The sequence below is a fragment of the Notothenia rossii genome (assembly GCF_949606895.1).
Source record: "Notothenia rossii genome assembly, chromosome: 3".
NCBI lineage: Eukaryota > Metazoa > Chordata > Actinopteri > Perciformes > Nototheniidae > Notothenia > Notothenia rossii.
This window is the reverse complement of record NC_136901.1, coordinates 59,941,379-59,961,004: the sequence shown is the minus strand read 5'-3', so window position 1 is coordinate 59,961,004 and position 19,626 is coordinate 59,941,379. Positions and strand designations below refer to the sequence as shown.

At 43.8% G+C, this 19,626-nt stretch overlaps 2 protein-coding genes across 4 annotated transcripts; one reads left to right on the top strand and one right to left on the bottom strand.

The window, feature by feature from the left end:
* Positions 1–1,280: 1,280 nt before the first annotated feature.
* Positions 1,281–15,363, top strand: LOC307032390 (uncharacterized protein). 3 transcript variants are annotated; one of them, XM_079670320.1, is made up of 4 exons: positions 1,281–3,905; positions 11,835–12,334; positions 14,486–14,701; positions 14,939–15,363. In XM_079670320.1, exons 1-4 carry the CDS (start codon positions 2,874–2,876, stop codon positions 15,090–15,092), a joined length of 1,902 nt encoding a protein of 633 aa, XP_079526446.1. In that variant the 5' UTR covers positions 1,281–2,873; the 3' UTR covers positions 15,093–15,363. The 3 variants fall into 3 exon arrangements, 2 of the variants coding, with proteins under 2 accessions (XP_079526446.1, XP_079526445.1); XM_079670319.1 differs by having other exon boundaries at positions 1,281–4,385; XR_013806236.1 differs by lacking the exon at positions 14,939–15,363 and having other exon boundaries at positions 1,281–4,385; positions 11,835–13,335; positions 14,486–14,590.
* Positions 15,364–15,547: 184 nt separating this feature from the next.
* On the bottom strand, positions 15,548–16,775 carry LOC307032991 (uncharacterized protein; the record flags this gene model as incomplete). Its single annotated transcript, XM_079671260.1, has 3 exons — positions 15,548–15,658; positions 15,996–16,167; positions 16,490–16,775. The coding sequence occupies 2 exons, from the start codon at positions 16,773–16,775 to the stop codon at positions 16,019–16,021; spliced, it is 435 nt and encodes a 144-aa protein (XP_079527386.1). The 3' UTR covers positions 15,548–15,658; positions 15,996–16,018.
* Positions 16,776–19,626: the final 2,851 nt, after the last annotated feature.

Sequence of the window (19,626 nt, the reverse complement as noted above, 5' to 3'; positions counted from 1 at the left end):
AGATCAGCTGAGCAACAAGAGGAGGAGTTAGAAATACTCGTTCCCAAAGGTGAGGCGGTTATAATCAAGATGATTCACCCCCCCTATATGCAGTTCTTGTATCAAATGTTGAGATGGGTTTAAGTGATCGGGATATGTAAGTGATGGGGATTTACAGATTAGGGGAATCTCTAAATACACTGGATCCATGTTTTAGTCTGTACCAGAAACACCCCCTGTTAAGCTATGAACAACCGACCGGTGACCTATCTGAGCACAATTATTGAAAATGATTGTTAGACACAGGCTACTAACCCACAAGTACAGCTTTGTATGTACAAACTCTATGAACAAGATTCCCCAGCAGATAGTGGCGACATTGCAGATATGTCCAGTCACAAAAGTTACTACGGTTCTAAATAACAGTGGGATTAAAGTGATGGAGAAAATATGGAGACGTTCTTTTATAGTGTGTGAAATATGTGGTGCTTGAAACATGTAGGTATTTAAATGTATAGAAGAAAATGGTTTCCTGAAAGAGTTAATTGGAGTAAACATGTTACAGTGGGTGAAAGCAATGTTTAGGGATATGGTAAAATTATTAGTAGACATGAATTGTGTTTAGATGACATTTAACAACTAAGATGGATAGTAAGATTAGGAAAATAGAGTGGAAAAGGTTGGATTTATTTTACCTCGGTGTGTTAGAATTTAACTATACGTAATGCCTCCCGAGATCTCTCTCTCTCTCTCTCTATCCGCCTGTCAGACCGCTACGACCCCATCGTCCAAGCAGACAAAAGACCTCACCACGGAAGACTCCTCCTCCTCCATCGAACAGACAGAGAAGCAGAGCTGAACCATCTCCACCTGAGGCATCCAGGACTATAGGTGACATAAAAAGGCACACTCTCATCGGTCCCCCACAGGATGAAGTTCCAAGCTGAGCCACAAGATTTGGGCACAAGAGCAGAGTGTGGGACATGAGAGCGGAATACGCCCTCCATGCAACCAGTAGAGACTGTAAAGGAGGAGATGAAATGCAAAGCAGTTGGGACACTGAAAAGAGTTACAGCGGAAGGATCCAAGAGCGGATGGACTGAGGAGAAGGTCGACGGAGGAGAGGACAGGACGGAGGAGTTGGCATGGTCCGGCAGAACGTCAGGGGGTCGTGGCTTGACAACCAGAGGGGGAGAAAAGGAAAACGGGATTGAGTGAGTTTACACATAAACACACTTATTCACCAACGAGAAATACGTAAAGAAAAATATTTATTAGCTATGAATTAATCAATTTGTGAATTTATAAAGAAAAAAGAGAAAACTATTAAATAACCCTAAAAACACACTGAGGGTAGAACATATTATTCAATCTTTTCATCATATGAACAAATTATTCTTTAAGAGTTTTTTATTCATGTGTGAATTTGGGGAAGATTTAATTTGTTACAGTATAGACCTACAGTTTAAAGGGATGGTTTTAGTAACCACTCTATGAAAGCAGACAAATCTTTATTTGTATGGAAAATGTTAAAGGTAGAGCTAGTACCAAGCCAAAGATAGTATTCCAATCTAGAGTATTGATTTCTCCATCGTAGCATGGTTATTACCTCAGGAGGGAAGATTAAGGTGGAAATAACATTTCTTTTTCGTCCAAGATGTAGAGTTTTAAAAAGACAATGGGCAAAGAGAGATTGCACATTTTAATTTTAAAAAACAAATATAATTGGGAGTAATACATGCGGGGCCTTGGATCACTCATTGTGATTGTGCATATTTTATAACAAATTTCGTTCAGGGAGAAGTGGTCGCTCGATCCACCCTGCAGATGTTTTAAATCTTACTTGCAGCTTCAGAGGGAGCGCACGGCACCAGAGTATGAGTTTTAAAAGACAAGCGCCACCAGCTCCTAATGGTCATCCATTCACCAGATGACCTGACATTTAGAGATGTTATTTAAAGGAGAAACATACCTGCCATAAGTGTAAATTCCGGAATTGAACTACAAACCATTAAATGAAATGACTTCTGTTTTTAAAATCCTTGTTAAAGGAGGGAGTAATTATCACATGCTCGGGCACCCAAGGTTCCACACACTGTTAAAGGGGTTAGCATAGCTATTTAAGTAGACCAGAATTGAAAATAAATTAGTATAATGCGTTATTGATATTCCACCGGTTCTCACACCATTTCAGGGACTTTATCACTGCATTAGAACAGACCACCCAAAGGTACTTAGTAGGAACTTTTAAGTGATGAAATTCTACAACTGTTGTAACTGACCAAAATCTTCTCACAGAAATGACTGTCTAGAATGCCGTACCCCAGAGTAGAACGCACAACGGCCCCTTCTAGCGAACATATTACTTTCATACCTTAAATGGTATGAAAGGAGGGAGGGTACATTTCTCATGAGGAGACAGTTACAAATGCTAGCAGAATAAGACGACCAACTCCCGTATACAGATGTTGATGACAATGATGAGTTAGTTTAAATGATATGGATGTTCGGAGATGAGATTGATCAATGAATGTCCAGCCGATGTGATTCTTTAAATTAGGAAATCATGTTGTGGCAGCGGGGTGTGGTTTGGGCGCTGGCTGCTGGAGTGAAGGGAGTGGCTCGGCCGGAGGCCAGACAGCTGATCGGAATCAGGTAATTAGTGCCGGAAGAAAAGCATGTCGTAACCTGGTTCTGGTCTGTTATGCAGTAGGCGGGATCCTGGAAGGTAGCCAAAGGACCTGTGAAGTTTCCCACCTGGGCAACATTTGAGACCCGCGCATATTTTTGTTTGGAGTTAATAAACGCCTGTGTTCAACCAACCTGCTCTTTCCGTCCCTATTTGAACCCTGTGTGAGCGGAGAGGCTCACAGTGGCACCTGAACAGGGACATCATGTCGGAAGGAGAAACCCCGCTGGGTCAGGCCCTCCAACGTCTCGCTCACATGCAGGAGACCACCACAGCATTACAGCGACAGCAGAGCGAGGCTCTGCTCGGGATCGCCTCGAGCCAGCGCGAGGACCGGGCTCTCCTACGGGAGCTGCTGCAGCGTCCGGCCGCTCGGGAGGCCGATCCCGCTACCAACCCGGCCCGACCGCCTTCAATTGCCCTCCAGAAATTAACAGCAGAGGATGATCCGGAGGCATACCTGGACATCTTTGAGGGCACAGCGGCGGCGTGCGGGTGGCCGGAGGAGGAGTGGGCAGCGCGGCTATTGCCTCTGCTATCTGGGAGTGCGCAGCTAGCCACCCACAGCCTGCCAGCAGCCTCTCGGCATGTGTACTGGCATCTGAGGAAGGCCATCCTGGACCGGCTTGGCAGCACGCCAGAGGGACATTGCAGCCAGTTCCGGGCCCTCCCCTTCGAGGACGCTGACCGGCCCTTCTCCTACGCGCAGCGGCTCCTGGATGCAGCGAGCCGCTGGCTCCAGCCGGGGGTGCGCTCCGCTGAGCAAGTCGTCGGGCAGGTGGCACTGGAGCAGTTAATCGCCGGCCTGCCATCTTCGACGGCGAATTGGGTCCAGTGCCATCGCCCCGCCAACCTGGAAGCAGCCGTCGTCCTCGCGGGGGACCACCTCTCGCTTCCCCGGCGGAGCATGAAAGAGGAGCCGCGACCGAGGAGGAGGTTTCCTGGATCAGCTGCCCTTCCCTCCCCACCATCACACGGCCCCAACCCCGCAGCCCCGACACTTTCCCCCCTAGCTCTACCTTACCCTCCTGTTTTTATCTCTCCCCAGGGTCCGGCCTACGCTTCTGGTTGTCCGGCACCACGGGGGGCTCCTCAGACGTCAGGGCAGGATTGCTGGCGGTGCGGGCAGCCCGACCACTTCCGACGGGAGTGTCCTCTCATGGAGGTCGGACAGCTGGTTCGGGTTGCAGGACCGCCAGTTGCCGCCCCCGATTTGGAAGGGACGTACCGTATACCGGTATGTATACAGGGGGGTACACACCAGGCTCTGATGGACACGGGCTGTAATCAGACGATGATCCATCAGCACCTGGTTCGGCCTGGGGCATTGATTGAAGCATCGTGGGTGAAGGTGAGGTGTGTGCATGGGGATATTCACCAGTACCCGGAGGTGACGCTGGACATTTCTTATAAGGGGAAAAAGCATAGAGTCAGGGCTGTAGTTAGCACTCGCCTTACGCACCCTCTGATTTTGGGAACGAATTGGCCGGGGTTTGCTAAGCTAGCGGGGGCTATGGGGGTGCGTTCACGGACGGCAGGGAAATGTGAGTTGTGTGCTGTGTTTAGTGGAGAGTCGGAGGCGGCTGACGACATCGAGGGGGAAACGGACACGGAGGGGGCCGCGGAGGTCCCTCTGGACCCGCTGGTGTTTCCCGTGGAAGATTTCCCGCTCGAACAGTCGAGGGACGAGACCCTTCAGCACGCCTTCGGCCAGGTGGTGAGTATTGATGGCTCCCAGCTACACACAAACGCAGCGCTCACTCACCCACACTTTACGGTGGTTAGGGACAGCCTGTATCGTGTAAGCCGTGACACACAGACAGGAGAGATAAATACCCAGTTGTTGGTGCCAAAAAGCCGTCGGGAAATGGTTTTCCAGGCGGCTCATTATAACCCCATGTCAGGTCACCTAGGGTACGACAAATCACTACACCGGATAATGGCCCGATTTTATTGGCCGGGCATTCGCGCAGATGTGAAGCGGTGGTGTGCATCTTGCCGTGAATAGTTTAGTTTAGTTTTTATTAGGATCCCCATTAGCACTAGCATGAGCATTGGCTATTCTTCCTGGGGTCCTCACCCACACAAAACATACATAATACAAACCAGAACGGAACAACTCATCATTTCATGAAAAGTGCATGGTAAGGAAGTGAAAGCAAAAACAAAACAGAAAAAAATAGTCATCACATTTTAGCCATCAAGTCAAAACCTAAACAAAATTGTACCAACAATATAATTTACATGATAATACTAATTACTAATTACTAATTGACCCACAAGTACAGTTCAAATTTAATTTGTAGTTCTCAGATATTGTTTTAGCAAATGTTTGAAATGTATGTTTGAGTTGTCTTGAATGATATGGACCGGTAACGAATTCCAGCTGACCATTGCTCTGTATAGTACTGTTTTCTGTCTGATATTTGATCTTGATTTGGGTAAAATGAACCTTTTTTCTATTGCATGTCTGGTTTGATAGTTATGTGTAGAGTACTGTGCTATGAACTTTTGTGACAATATATGTGGTAAGTGTGTCACTGTAATATTCTTTACAAAATTTAACAGAGAATAAATGGACCTCTGTCTAACACTCATCCATTTCAGTGTCTCCAGCATTTCGGTCACTCTGGTTCTGTAGGAGCACTGCAGAACACATCGTGCTGCCTTATTCTGTGCTACTTGTAGTTTATTTAAATCGTTTTCTGAAGCACTAGACCAAACAACAAAACAGTAATCAAGCTGTGATAGCACCAAAGCATCCAAGACTTGTCTCCTGACATCTATTGGCAAATATTTTACAATTCTTTTAACGAGTGACACACCCCTTCCCATTTTACACACAACATTATCAATTTGTTTAGACCAAGACAGTGTTTGATCTAGAGTTATCCCTAACAACTTAGTTTCCTTGACTTGTTTAATGTCAATATGGTTTAAATGTAACTGCAATTTAGGTTCACATTTTAACTGATGATTTGACCCAATTATTAAAGATTTAGTTTTTCCTGCATTAAGTACCAACTTATTATTTATTACCCACTCTGAAATCATTTGTAGATCCTTATTTATACAGTGACTCAGCTCCCTTGTAGATGAACCTGCTCCATATATTGTCGAGTCATCTGCATACATTACAATTTTGGATTCCTGTAAGACCAATGGTAGATCATTTGTGAAAATAGAAAATAAAAGTGGTCCCAAACAACTCCCCTGAGGAACTCCACAACTGACTTTCTTAATAGTTGACAGACTTCCATTGAAAAAAACAGTTTGACATCGATTGGTCAAATAACTTTCTATCCACCTCAGTGCATTCAGATGAAAACCATATTGCTCTAGCTTGTTCAACAACAATGGATGATCGATGACATCAAAGGCAGAACTAAAATCAAGTAGTACCGTTCCCACTAACTTCCTATTATCTACCTCCACCTTCCAGTCATCGGTCATTTGTGTTAAAGCAGTGCATGTGGAATGGCCCGGTCTGTAGGCATGTTGATAAGCAGTATTAAGATTGTTACCTTCAAAGTATTTCTGTATTTGATTAAACATTATTCTCTCCATTATCTTTCCTAACGCTGGTAATAAACTTATCGGGCGACTATTTGTTCCAGAAAATGATCCAGCTGGATTTTTTGCAAGTGGAATAATTTTTGCTATTTTCCATGCCTGTGGGCAAATACACTTTTCAATACTTACATTGATGATATGGCAGATAGGCTCCGCAACCAAATTAGCAACATATCTAAGAAATTTACCATCTAGATTATCAACACCCGGTGGTTTATCATTACATTTACCTAGTAGACATTCAACATCTGCAATTGACACTTTCTCTATTTTAAATTTACAATTCTTATTTTCCATGATTAAATCATTTATTAGAAACGTGGAGTTCCTGTTAATAGGTTGCTTCATATCTCTCCTCAAAGTATCCACTTTATCAAGAAAATAATCATTTAAATAATTAGCAATTTGTACCGGTTTAGTCAAAAATTTCCCTTCCACTTCAAGATATGTTGAGGTGGATTTGGGCTTACGGCCCATCATGCCATTGACTAAATCCCACATCTTCTTCTTATCATCATTAATAGCTTTAATTTTATTTCCATAATACACTCGTTTTTTCTTTTTATTTAATGCTGTAACATAATTCCTCAATTTTCTATAAATGTGCCCGTCTGACTCATAACTTGATGAGATAGCTACAAGTTTTGCATCATCTCTTTGTTTCATTAGTTCTCTTAGCTCATCATCTAACCAGGGCGTTCTAAGGTTCCTTACAGTCTGCTTTCTAAGTGGTGCATGTTTATCAATCACTTGCTTGAATAAGAAATTAAAGCCATCAAGAGCATCATCTGGGTTTAGTTTCTCAAGAACTTGTTTCCAACAAATCTTTTGAACATCCTTTATAAATGACTCTTCACAAAAATATTTCATTGATCTTCTAACTATTACTTTTGGTCCTGGTTTTGGCACCTTTGTCTTTCTCACAATGATGATTAGATTATGATCAGTGCACCCTACCGGGATTGAAATTGCTTGTGAACATAAATGGCTGAAATTAGTAAATATATGATCAATACAAGTTGCACTATTTGATCCATCTTTCTTTCTGATTATCCTAGTAGGTTTAGTCACCATTTGTACTAAGTTACATGTGTTAGTAATTGTCAGCAACTTATTTTTTAGGGCACAGTGCGACATATTCCAGTCTATGTTTAAATCACCTGTAAAATAAATCTCTCTATCAAGATCACAAACTTTATCTAACATGTGACATACTGTTTCTAAATAAGCAAGGTTAGCATTAGGAGGTCTGTAACAGCATCCCACCAACAAAGGTCTTAAGTGTGGTAAATGAATTTGCAACCAAAGTACTTCAATATCAGGAGACATTAAATCGTATCTCACTTTAGCTGGTATTTGCTTTTGAATATACACTGCCACCCCACCTCCATGTGCATTCCTGTCTTTTCTAAATATACTATATCCCTGAATGTCAACTGCTGCGTCATTAAATGTGTCATCTAAGTGAGTTTCTGATATAGCTAAACAATGAATACCCGATGATAGTATTTCCTCTATCTCAGTAACTTTATTCCTTAAACTACAAATATTGATATGAGCCAATTTAAACCCTTTCTTTGGTAACTTATTTGACATTAAGATGGCAATTTAAAATGTGTTTCTCTTTCACTACTTTTTAAATTGAGAGCTGAACCAAAACACACATGTAACACAACTAAAACCACACATACAACCCACCACCTAACTGCACATAAAGGATTACTATCCCTGTGCATACTCACTCACTCAATCACCTATACGAGCAGCATGTAGCTCCCAAACATTTTAGATCGTTGTCAATGTGTTAGATACATTCATGGTAATGTCTATTACACACGATCTTATTTATGAATCAATAAATCAAAAAAATGAATAAATCAAAATGACATTTTAGGAGGAATGAACAACCCCAGAGACCAGTAAGAATTGGTCTCTATTCAACATTTTTAAACAAAAAAACAAACAAACACCTTATATAGCCCAATAATAGCAATAAACTCATAATCGCAGTTGATGAAATAACTAATTTAAAATAAAATAGTAGATAACTCATAGACCAGAGGATATTGGTCTAAGAGAACAATCAAAAACACAATTCATCAAACCTGCAGCAATTCCCTTTGTATAATATAATTAATTTCAACTCCTAATGGGCTATAATAATCACAATAAACTCATAATCACAGTTGATGAAGTAAATAATTTTAAATAAAAAGTAGATCACTCATAGACCAATGGATATTGGTCTAAGAGAACAATCAAAAACACAATTCATCAAACCTGCAGCAATTCCCTTTGTATAATATAATTAATTTCATCTCCTAATGGGCTATAATAATCACAATAAACTCATAATCACAGTTGATAAGTAAATAATTTTAAATAAAAAGTAGATCACTCATAGGCCAGTGGATATTGGCCTAAAAGAAAACAATCAAATACACAATTCACCACAACTGCAGCAATTCCCTTTGCATAATATAATTAATTTCATCTCCTAATATGCATAACCATACCATCTGATACGTCATGTCCATCAGTCCTTTCCCACCTTCATTTCAGATCTTAGTTGAACTCGGGCTTATCACTGTTTTATAGAAATGTTCAGCTTCACTACAGTCCCGATACAGTTTTGTCTGTCCATTGAAGGTTACAATAAGTGTTGCGGGGAACAGTAGTCCATGCCTCACCTCAGCCTTACGCAGCTTCATTCTGAGTTCATTGAATAGGGCTCTCCTCCTGGCAATATCCGCAGTGATATCAGGAAATATCTTCAGTCGCATGTCTCGGAACATGATCTCTCCCTTGCTTCTTGCCAACTTCAAGATAGCTTCCTTTGCTTGATATCTCTGCATTATGACGATCATAGGTCTGGGTCTCAAATCAGTCCCCTGGCCAATCCTGTAGGCAATCTCTACTGCCGGCTCACACGAGAGCGCATTTCCGAATACCTCCTTTAAAAGGTTTGTCATAAAGGCAATGGGATCGCTCTTCTCTATATCCCTTCTCAGTCCAAAGACACGTAGATTACATTTTCTGGTTTGAATCTCCATCCTCTCCATTTTGTCTTTAATGTCTTTGTTTTCCTTCATTAGATTTTGGTTTGCAGTTTCGAGTATAGCAACCTTAGAATCCACATCAGTCAGTCCCACCTCCATATCACCGATCCTCTGACAACATGAGTCGAGTTCTCCCTTTAAAGTATCAAGCTGCGGCTGGAATCTCTCAAAAGCAGCCCCCATCTCCTCTCTCATTATGGAGCGTATTAGTGCCGACAGCTCCGAGTGGCTCACCTGTGAGGACCCGCTGTCCATGGCGCTCTCATCAGCTGTTTGTGTTTCATCCACTCCAGACAGATCGCTGCTCTCATTTAACGCCACTTTAGCCTTTCTTCTTGATTTCTTCGACGGCATTACATTCCCCACATTATACTCTCCTGTGGACTTTGACTGAACAACTTGATCATCCGTTCATAACCAGATTTTTTCAAAAAGTTTGAGACGGGAGCTACACGCTTTCAAAATTCACACACTACTTCCGCGCATGCGCATCTGACGTAATATGTGAATGTCAGCTGGTTAACCCGCCGGCCATCCCCAGAGCGCCTTTGCGCCCGTTACCATTGATTGAGGTGCCTTTTGACAGAGTTGGAATGGACCTCATCGGGCCATTAGACCGGAGTGCACGGGGATATCGCTTTGTACTAGTCCTAGTGGATTATGCAACGCGATATCCCGAGGCAGTGCCGCTGCGTAATATCTCTGCAAAGAGCGTCGCGCAGGCACTGTTTCACATTATCTCCCGAGTCGGGATCCCGAAAGAGATCCTGACTGACCAGGGCACACAGTTTATGTCACGCACACTACGCGAGCTCTATGAACTATTGGGCGTCCATTCAATACGGACTAGTGTTTACCATCCGCAGACCGACGGCCTGGTGGAACGGTTTAACAAAACACTAAAGAACATGGTTCGTAAGTTCGTTCACGAAGATAGCCGTAATTGGGATAAATGGCTAGATCCTCTGTTGTTTGCAGTGCGGGAGGTGCCCCAGTCCTCCACGGGATTTTCTCCCTTTGAGCTGTTATCTGGTAGGAAGCCCCGGGGTGTTTTGGACCTAGTTAAGGAAAACTGGGAGGAGGGTCCAAGCACCAGTAAGAACGAAATACAGTACGTTATGGACCTGCGAGCAAAACTCCACTCACTGGGGCAGATATCACGGTAGAATTTGCTCCAGGCTCAGGAACGTCAGCAGCGCCTGTACAACAGAGGGTCGAAACTGAGACAATTTGCACCGGGAGATAAAGTGCTTGTATTACTCCCATCCTCTAGCTTTAAACTACTCGCCAAGTGGCAAGGACCCTTCGTGGTCACACACGAGTGGGGCACGTAGATTATGAGGTGGTGCGTTCTGACAGGGGGGGAGCAACACAGATTTACCACCTTAACCTCCTGAAAGCATGGAGGGAGGTGGCGTCGGTTTCTCTGGCCACCACGGTGATTGAGAGAGATGAGTTGGGACCGGAGGTCATTAAAAGCAACAAAGTAGCCCCGGTCTGTTGTGGCAACAATCTGTCACCAGGCCAGAGAGCAGACGTTGCTTCGTTGCAAAGGCCGTTTGCCGACTTGTTCTCTACGCTGCCAGGGCGCACCTCTCTCATACACCACCGCATAGCAACGCCCCCGGGCGTGGCCATTCGTTCACGGCCCTATCGGCTGCCTGAACACAGGAGGAAAATTGTTCAGGCGGAGCTTCAGGCTATGCTAGAGATGGGAGTGATAAAAGAGTCCACCAGTGACTGGTGTTGCCCCGTCGTGCTGGTACGTAAGTCCGACGGGTCAATCCGGTTCTGTGTGGACTACCGCAGGGTGAACGAGGTGTCCAAATTTGATGCTTATCCAATGCCCCGGGTCGACGAACTCCTGGATCGGCTAGGCACTGCTCGCTTTTACACGACGCTGGATTTAACCAAAGGCTATTGGCAGATTCCCCTTTCTCCAGAGTCTAAGGAAAAAACGGCCTTCTCCACTCCGTATGGTTTATACCAATTCATCACACTTCCTTTCGGGTTGTTCGGAGCTCCAGCCACCTTCCAGCGGCTCATGGACCGGGTGCTGCGTCCCCACTCTGCATATGCTGCTGCTTACTTGGATGATGTCATCATTCACAGTGAGACATGGGAGCAGCATATGCAGCAGGTGGGGGCGGTGCTCGAGTCCCTGAGGCAGGCGGGGCTCACGGCCAACCCGAAGAAGTGTGCGGTTGGACAGAGGGACAGCTGTATCTGGGGTACCACTTGGGCGGCGGGCAGGTGCGGCCACAGATAGAGAAAACAACCGCCATTTCAGCCTGTCTGGCGCCCAAGACGAAAAAAGAGGTCAGGAGGTTCATGGGGCTGGCCGGTACTACAGGCGGTTCATCCCGTCCTTTTCGGAGCTGACCAGTCCCCTGACCGACCTGACCCGAAAGGGTGCTTCAGATCCGGTCCAGTGGACGGAGCGGTGTCAGCTGGCGTTTGAGAGGGTTAAAAAAGCCCTCTGTGGTAAGCCGCTTCTGTATTCTCCTGACTTCTCTCTCCCTTTTGTGTTGCAGACCGACGCCTCGAACAGTGGGGTGGGGGCCGTTTTGTCCCAGCACGTAGAGGGGGTCGACCGCCCTGTACTGTACATTAGCCGTAAGCTCGCCCAGAGGGAGGTGAACTACAGTACGGTGGAAAAGGAGTGCCTCGCCATACGGTGGGCGGTCGGCGCCCTGCGGTACTACCTCCTGGGGCGCCCTTTCACCCTCTGGTCGGACCATGCCCCGCTCCAGTGGCTCCACCGCATGAAGGATGCCAACGCTCGGATCACTCGGTGGTATCTGGCGTTACAGCCTTTCAACTTCAAGGTGATCCACAGGCCGGGTAACCGGATGGTCGTGGCTGATTCCCTCTCTCGCTCGGCGGAGGGGGGGGGGAGAGTCAGCTTGCGGCCGGCGGGATCCCGGCCTGAGTCGGGCGGTGGGGGTATGTGGCAGCGGGGTGTGGTTTGGGCGCTGGCTGCTGGAGTGAAGGGAGTGGCTCGGCCGGAGGCCAGACAGCTGATCGGAATCAGGTAATTAGTGCCGGAAGAAAAGCATGTCTTAACCTGGTTCTGGTCTGTTATGCAGTAGGCGGGATCCTGGAAGGTAGCCAAAGGACCTGTGAAGTTTCCCACCCGGGCAACGTTTGAGACCCGCGCATATTTTTGTTTGGAGTTAATAAACACCTGTGTTCAACCAACCTGCTCTTTCCGTCCCTATTTGAACCCTGTGTGAGCGGAGAGGCTCACACATGTGAAGAAGTGAGCAAAATTAAAATGCTAAAATGGAGTGAATCCATTTCAATTTACTTCATACTATTCTAAGATAGTCCATTTTATTTGACTTTATTATTTTATACTATTCTAATATGGTAGATTTCATGTTGTATAAATCATTGCTATTCTAAAATGGTTTGTTTCTTTACACTTTGTAAAAACAAGTGCCTTAACACTGAGCGTGGTATGAGAACGGTTTCTGTGAAAGGAGGGAGGAAGAAATGTTCTGATACCAAGCCATTGCTGCTATTTTGAAGAATGATATTGAATGTAAACACTAGAAGTTATGCACAAGAAAAAACGTTTATGTTTGAACCAAGTCAAAGTATTTTTGTAAAGTTAGGACTATTGAACCATTCCATTTTGATTGTATGTTTGTAACATGAGTTATGTGCTATGCAAAGTTCAGATGAAGAACTCATTGATTTCAGTATTAGATACACACCTTTGAGGTGTGTAAGGAGGGACTGTTAGAAATTAAAATCCATGTTTTTGATGGTATAATGTAGCTTAAACATACCGTCAGTTTAAACGCTGTTTTATACTGAAAAAAACAGAAATTCTCGTGCACAACCAGTTAAGCTTTTATTCTGAAAATCCTTCATCTCCGGTTAGCATTTAGCATGTGGCTAATATACGATTTCCTAAAGAGGTGAATTTAGTAGCGAGATGACATGGAGTGGTGCAAACCGAAACCTACTGATTTAACACTACAACTATAGATGTCGAGATACTACCATGCCGAATATTAAATGAAGGTACAGTTTATTTGAATACATTATTGTTTACAGACGAGAGTAGCATGTGACAACATCCGGAATGACCGGAAACCAAACCAGCCGTTTAGTATTTTCTGTATTTTTTAGAGTATTGATTACAGCGTTTAGAATGTGTTACAGGAAAAGTGATGAAAGAGAAGATGAGGAGGAAAGGCGTGTTAAGCATATATTGAATGTGAAAAGTACCAATCCTCTGTTTAAATGCAACAACGGACATTAGAGACGAGGCGAGCCGGCTGGCAGGGAGGAGCCAGCAGAGGATATATATAACAGCACCGGACGAGGGATTCGCCCCCCTCTTCTCTTGCTCATGAGAGCCAGATCACAGCTGTTTTCTGCCTGAACAATATTCTGTCTGTAACACTACCGCGCCTTTTTTAATTAAAGTATCCCATTTGAATCTTCTCAGAGACTCCATTTAGTCTCATTTTAAAGCTTCTCTCCTGGACGCAAGAATAACGAACATATTTAACACCACTAAACAGTGACTGTGTTATAAGCAGGGATCTTACAGCTTTTCCAAAGTCAAATTCAAGCACTTTTCAAGCATTTTCAAGGTGCATTTTCAAGTTACTCAGCCAAATAACTTTTCAATACATTATTGATTACTATTTTTGAGGTACTTTTAGGTTGGCAGTAAACATAAGTCAGAGGTAAATGGTGTACTTTTACTCCACTATGTATTTAATACATAATACATTAGTAGCAGGTTAGGGGGGGGGGCGTGAAGACTGAAGGGCCCTTTGCCTTGTTTAAAATCTCTGCTTGGGCTCAGCCTCTGGGAAATAATTAGCTTATGTACATGTCATGTGCTAGAGTATTATTAAACTAGAATTTTCTGGTCATTGAATTAAAACATACGCCAGGGTGACCAGCCCTGTTTTTCTTCTTATCTGCAGTTTATGGGAATAATTCCACCTATCAGATAATCAGGGGGCGAGAACAAGAAATAATTTTCAAGCGCACATAGTCTAACTTTATTGGATCTTCTGCATAAAATTCAACAATATACAGTTCCAAGTTAAAATTATAAAATCCAGTTACCTTGCAAAATGTCGCAACCTGACAACACTGAAACATCCTGGCATTCCTGCTAATCATAATGTTACATCTGTTTTATATGTTTTAGGTGTCAGTGCGACAACTGTAACAACATGGACATAGCCGAGAGTGTGTGCTGTCGGGAAATCGCCGCTGTCACCAGGACCATGGAGGAGGATGGTATCCACAGCTGCATAATCGACCACCCCGGCTTCCGATCTGGCTGTCTAGACATCTGGGTGCTGCGTATAGCATACTATGGATACAGGCAACATTATGGCCATCTCCAGCAAGAGGGCAATGAGTAAGCCTTACAAACACTATTTACAATAAAGTCTATTACTAGTATATAAATGTATCAGTTAATATGATGTCATGACAACTTTTGCAACTTTATACGTTTGAATATTAGTCTTTTATGATCTGAGTATAAGAAAATGTAACTTTGATGTTGACCTATTATAATCTATTGTCCTTCATTTGTAGTAGTCTCTTGACAGTAGCTGTCGTCATATCAATGCTATAATGTTTTATCTTGCAGACGCCACCGATACACAGCCTACCGCCAGCTGGTGAGACTTTGCTGGGGTTACCTAGGACGCGACATAAGAGTGCCACTGCCCTCTTGTGCAGTGAACCAAATTTGTCGACAGTTTCCATCCATGGACTATCACGGTTATGAAGAAGGACAGTGACAATACAGTTCTGAAGTGAATGTTTAATACAGTTCCACAGTTGAAGATGCACAGTGACAGACTATTTGGTCTTGAAACGACTGGCATGTGCCTTGATGGCCTCTGCTTTGTCAGGCTTCTCCATTGCAGAGGACAGAGTGGGAGGCTCCTCCAGCTGTACAGGCCTGTCTGCGCTGGGTTTCTTGCAGAGGTCGACCACCTCTCTCATGAGATCATCCACATAGCCTGCAACAGTGTTCAAAGACAGAATACAAAACTTGCAATTTATAATGTTCTCTAATAATAAATGGTGTCTGTCATCAAGCCGAGATCATTCTTTCAATTGGGGTTTTGAACTGAATTAGTTACTAAATCATTAGTACCGGTACATTACCAATCTGGACAATATTATTTTGAGTAATTTCATTTCAAACTCACTGACTGTTGCCTCTACTAGGATCTTCTTCACAACATGACCTCTAGCCTTGTACTTGGGGTAGCGGATTTTGAACCTCTGTTCCCCCGCCTTCGTAGTTGCAGTATGTCTGCTGGCATTCTCGTTGTAATGCAGTCCGGCAAGAAGTGTTCTGTTAATATAAACAAAGAAACAGTTTTAAAAATGTGAAAAGAAATATCTTTTGTAATTATTCCACATGAACAGCTCTATTTAACTTGATATTGATTCAGAAAGTGATTTTGTGTTTTATTTTAGTCCTGGCAATGTGTGTCTTGGAGTTGACAACTTCATCACAGTTCCTTCCTCCATTTTGACACACTATGGGAGATGTGACGTAACGTTGCAAGCTTTTATACAGCACGGGGACCTGGTTCAGCACGGTACAAAGACGCCCATTCCCAAGTAACTGAAACAAGTCTTTAGCTGGTACAGTACAAGCCTTCAAATTATATGCTGAAAAGAACAACCTGCACAGCATGCCAGTGTAGGACTACACATAAGACTTTGGTGCAAACTGAATGATGAGGCTGTGAAAGCCCTCCACCTTGGACGTCTGGTGTACAGCAGAGAGCTTGCCGATGTCCTTGCACAGCATCTTGTCTGTCACCAGTTTCTCCAGTTTGACAGCTGATAGTGAACCTGCAATCAACAGATCAATAAATCAATCATCAACAAATTGCAATGGCAGTGCTTGACATTATGGATTATCAATTCTAATGTTTGTTGCTCAGACGTAACTTTTTGGATTATGTACCCAACCATAAGACAGTCAGTACATTGTTGTTGCTGGGTATGTCATGGGTTTTTAATCACTCAGTATACATACACTGTATACATTCCATACTCCTTTTGGCGGTGGATGACGGTTAAAATTACAGTCACCCGTTGCTGACGCAACAGACGTAATTTTAAATGTCACGTCTGCCGCCATATCAGAAAAAGGAGTATTGACTCAACTCACTTGGTTTGATCCACTTCTTCTTGTGAGCCCTGCCTTGTAGTCTCTTGTGCGCACATGTGGGGAACTTTCCACCATGGCCCCTGTGGAGGTTTAGGACATGCCGCTCCACCGACTTCCATTTATCCACAATCAGTTCTGCGTCGTCTTGCGTGGAGGAAACCACTGCCCAGTACAAGTGGTTGATGATGCTCTGTTGCCATGCTTTCAGGTCCTCAAAGCCCTTGAGCTTGCAGATGGATTTCAGCTTCTTCCCAACAGCTGCAAAGACAATAAATAAAACTGACATCATAAAGAGATCTATCTATTTGAGTGAGGTGTGCAAATAAGATTTGTTACACTGCATGCTGCAATGTCTGTCTGGTGATAACAACTTTACGATAACTCAATAGAAGACTCTACTCCTTCAACTTCAAAAGAAACAACATTGACACATACACTTGGCTGCATGCCAGATGTCATACAGATGTTTTGTGTACGGCATATTCTCTCTAATCCATTTGGCAATCTGGCGATGTCGGTCTGTGACGAGAGTGCCAATCTCCAGGATGTCCTCAAAGAAGGCCACCATCCTCTTCAGGCCTTCCAGTTCCATATGGTAGCTCCCACCACACTCGTTGCTCTGAAAATACAGCAGGGAACATTCCAGTTAGGCAGATAACTAGACAGGAGCTCTGCAATGAGCTGAATATGATTTGAAACACTGTTACTATTACAATATTTACAGATGAAGTTTTAAATTTCTCACACAAAACCCTGAACTTGAACAATATAAACTGTACCTGCACCAGCTGTAGGTCTAGCACCACATTTGATTCCAGCTCCATTGTAGTGTATGTTCCAAATTTTGCGCAGTGTCCAGGGCTGTCGGCCCTGCCGTCACCCCGCAGAACCAGAGGTCGCCCTTCAGTCTGCAGCATCGCAATGTGGGCTGCCTGTTGTTGCGTCCATACACCCTGTATTGCAGGATGCAGGATGTCTCGCTGGTGTAAGAAGAATGTTGGTTTCACGTAGGTCATCACACCCATGTGGTTTAGGACTCGCAGCACCTTTGTTGGCGACGCACCGGCAAACAGTATGCCTGCAGACAACAGCATGTTGCCTGCAGGGAAGTTTCCAATGCTCGGTTGACTCTGCCACTCAGTTGCCTGCAGACAGGAGTCACATGTTTGGTGGATCTTAAGTAGTGTTCCAGTGGTTGTCCACACTTGACGGATGTCGACGCCTTCGCAAGATGGACAGTGGCACCACTGTAGCAGTTTCCCGAGGCTGGAGCCAAAGACGATGTGTTTGGGTTCCTTGTGGCAGATCTCATCCCCAAATGCTTCCCGACTTTCTGACAGATCTGACTTGTCAGAAGAATCAGTCGCTGAGATGGGGCTACTGGGTTCCCAGTCTGAGGAGCCTGATACTGATGGTGGTGCAGCTGGATTGCTGGACGACGCGTCTTCCAGTTGGTGTTGCTCCAGCTTTGACGCCTAGCTGCTTCTGCTGCTAGAGGCAGCCTGTGGTGGCTGGTCAGGGCTTTCAGATTTCTCTGCCTCCCTGGTACTGGTAGACTTGCAGTCAGCATCTCGGGCGTCACCTGGCATGCTGGAAATGAAATGATCAATGGAATACTATATTGTGTTTATATAAAACCACAAATCTATGTTGATCTGTTGCTTACTATTTAGAGTTAACAAACTCAACATTAGAAGGAATTTCCGTACTGTAATACAGTATTATATGACACACTCGCTCATCCTGTTGTGTTTTTTTTTTTTTAGGAACTGATTAAACTTCGATTTAATAGTGCAGTACTATTAACCAATCAATAGTGGCATTACCCTTTGACTGTGTATTTGTTTTTGTGAGTTGTTTCCCAGTCTATGTCTTGATGCTGACAGTAGCTGTTGGAGTCCAGTCTGTCTGGCAGGCCTGATCTTGACTCTGTCGTTCCTGCCAGGTGAAAACATACATTTCATAGTGTGATGTTGTAAAATATTTTCGAGGGGTTAGAAGTTCTAGACAATATTATCATGATAAACATGTACCCTACAGTAATGCTTAGCTAGAGCCAATGCATATGTAAGTCAATATCATGCCTGACTAGCAACTTTCTACAATAATTATATTTAGCAGACTGGTTTGCCGGTTGCATGTTTGGTGTTTGGAACAAGACTAATGCTAAGCTTTTTGTTTTACATAACAAGTGTAAGGTCTAAGGTGTGCATATTACAAAGAAGGTTTTTTTTCATGTGTCCACTGTGTGTGCCAGTCATGATAACATGCAAGGTAAAACCAGCCAATGTGCTCATCTAAAACAAAACCTGGGGCAATCACAAACCTGTTCCGGTGCCATGTCTGTGTCAGTGGCCATCTCCATTTATTCCTCTGTGGAAGCAAAACTGCTAATCTCCACTTCTGATTCTGCCAGGAGTTCTTCTACTTTCTGCAAATGTACACAATATGAAATGGATTACAAAATTATTCAAACAGTATAGGCCTACACCTTGCTCATACCATTTCAACAATAATAATTCAGGAAACTACTAGCCACTGGAATTAAATCCTGATTTAACATCAACAAATTAGGCCTAACAACTTTACCCGCTTTTCTTTCTCTCATTGCAAATGCAGATCGAGCCGGTCTTGATGTTGACGTTGAAAGTTGTCCCACAGCTGAAGTCCCAACTCTGGGGAAAACAGTTGGAATTGCTCCCTTCTTCAGGATCAAGGTCCTCTTTGTCGCAATGCCCATCTGCGCTCGTAGTAGAGCACTTTCATCAAAGGAGTCCCTTGTGAAGTGTTCACTGCACAGAACACTGTCTTTGGTAGGCTCCCAGTCCTTCCTGGTTCTCTGTACTTGCTTTGCCCATGCCTTTGACAGATCTGTAGAAATAAAATAAATCCAACGATTAGTCAAATAGTCAAAAGATAAGCTCTCTATTCTATAGGTAATCTATTATGACATCATTAACATGGCCATGGAAGTCAATTTAGTTGAGGACAATATTTTGTCATAGATCTAGACAAGGGTGTAACTTTGGTTTGAGAAGTGGGGGGGACACAAAACAGGGGGTCCCCCGCAATGAAAAATGTTCTTGATTTAATTCCATTTCCTGCCTTTCTACAAATATATTAGGGACTATAGTGTT

What these genes read in the sequence shown, in the direction of transcription:
- LOC307032390 (XM_079670319.1), top strand. Translation starts at nt 2,874, where the DNA reads ATGTCGGAAGGAGAAACCCCGCTGGGTCAGGCCCTCCAACGTCTCGCT. An exon ending in AGACAGCTGATCGGAATCAG is followed by an intron (nt 12,335 to 14,485) that starts GTAATTAGTGCC and finishes TATATGTTTTAG; the next exon opens with GTGTCAGTGCGACAACTGTA. An exon ending in CTCCAGCAAGAGGGCAATGA is followed by an intron (nt 14,702 to 14,938) that starts GTAAGCCTTACA and finishes TTTATCTTGCAG; the next exon opens with ACGCCACCGATACACAGCCT.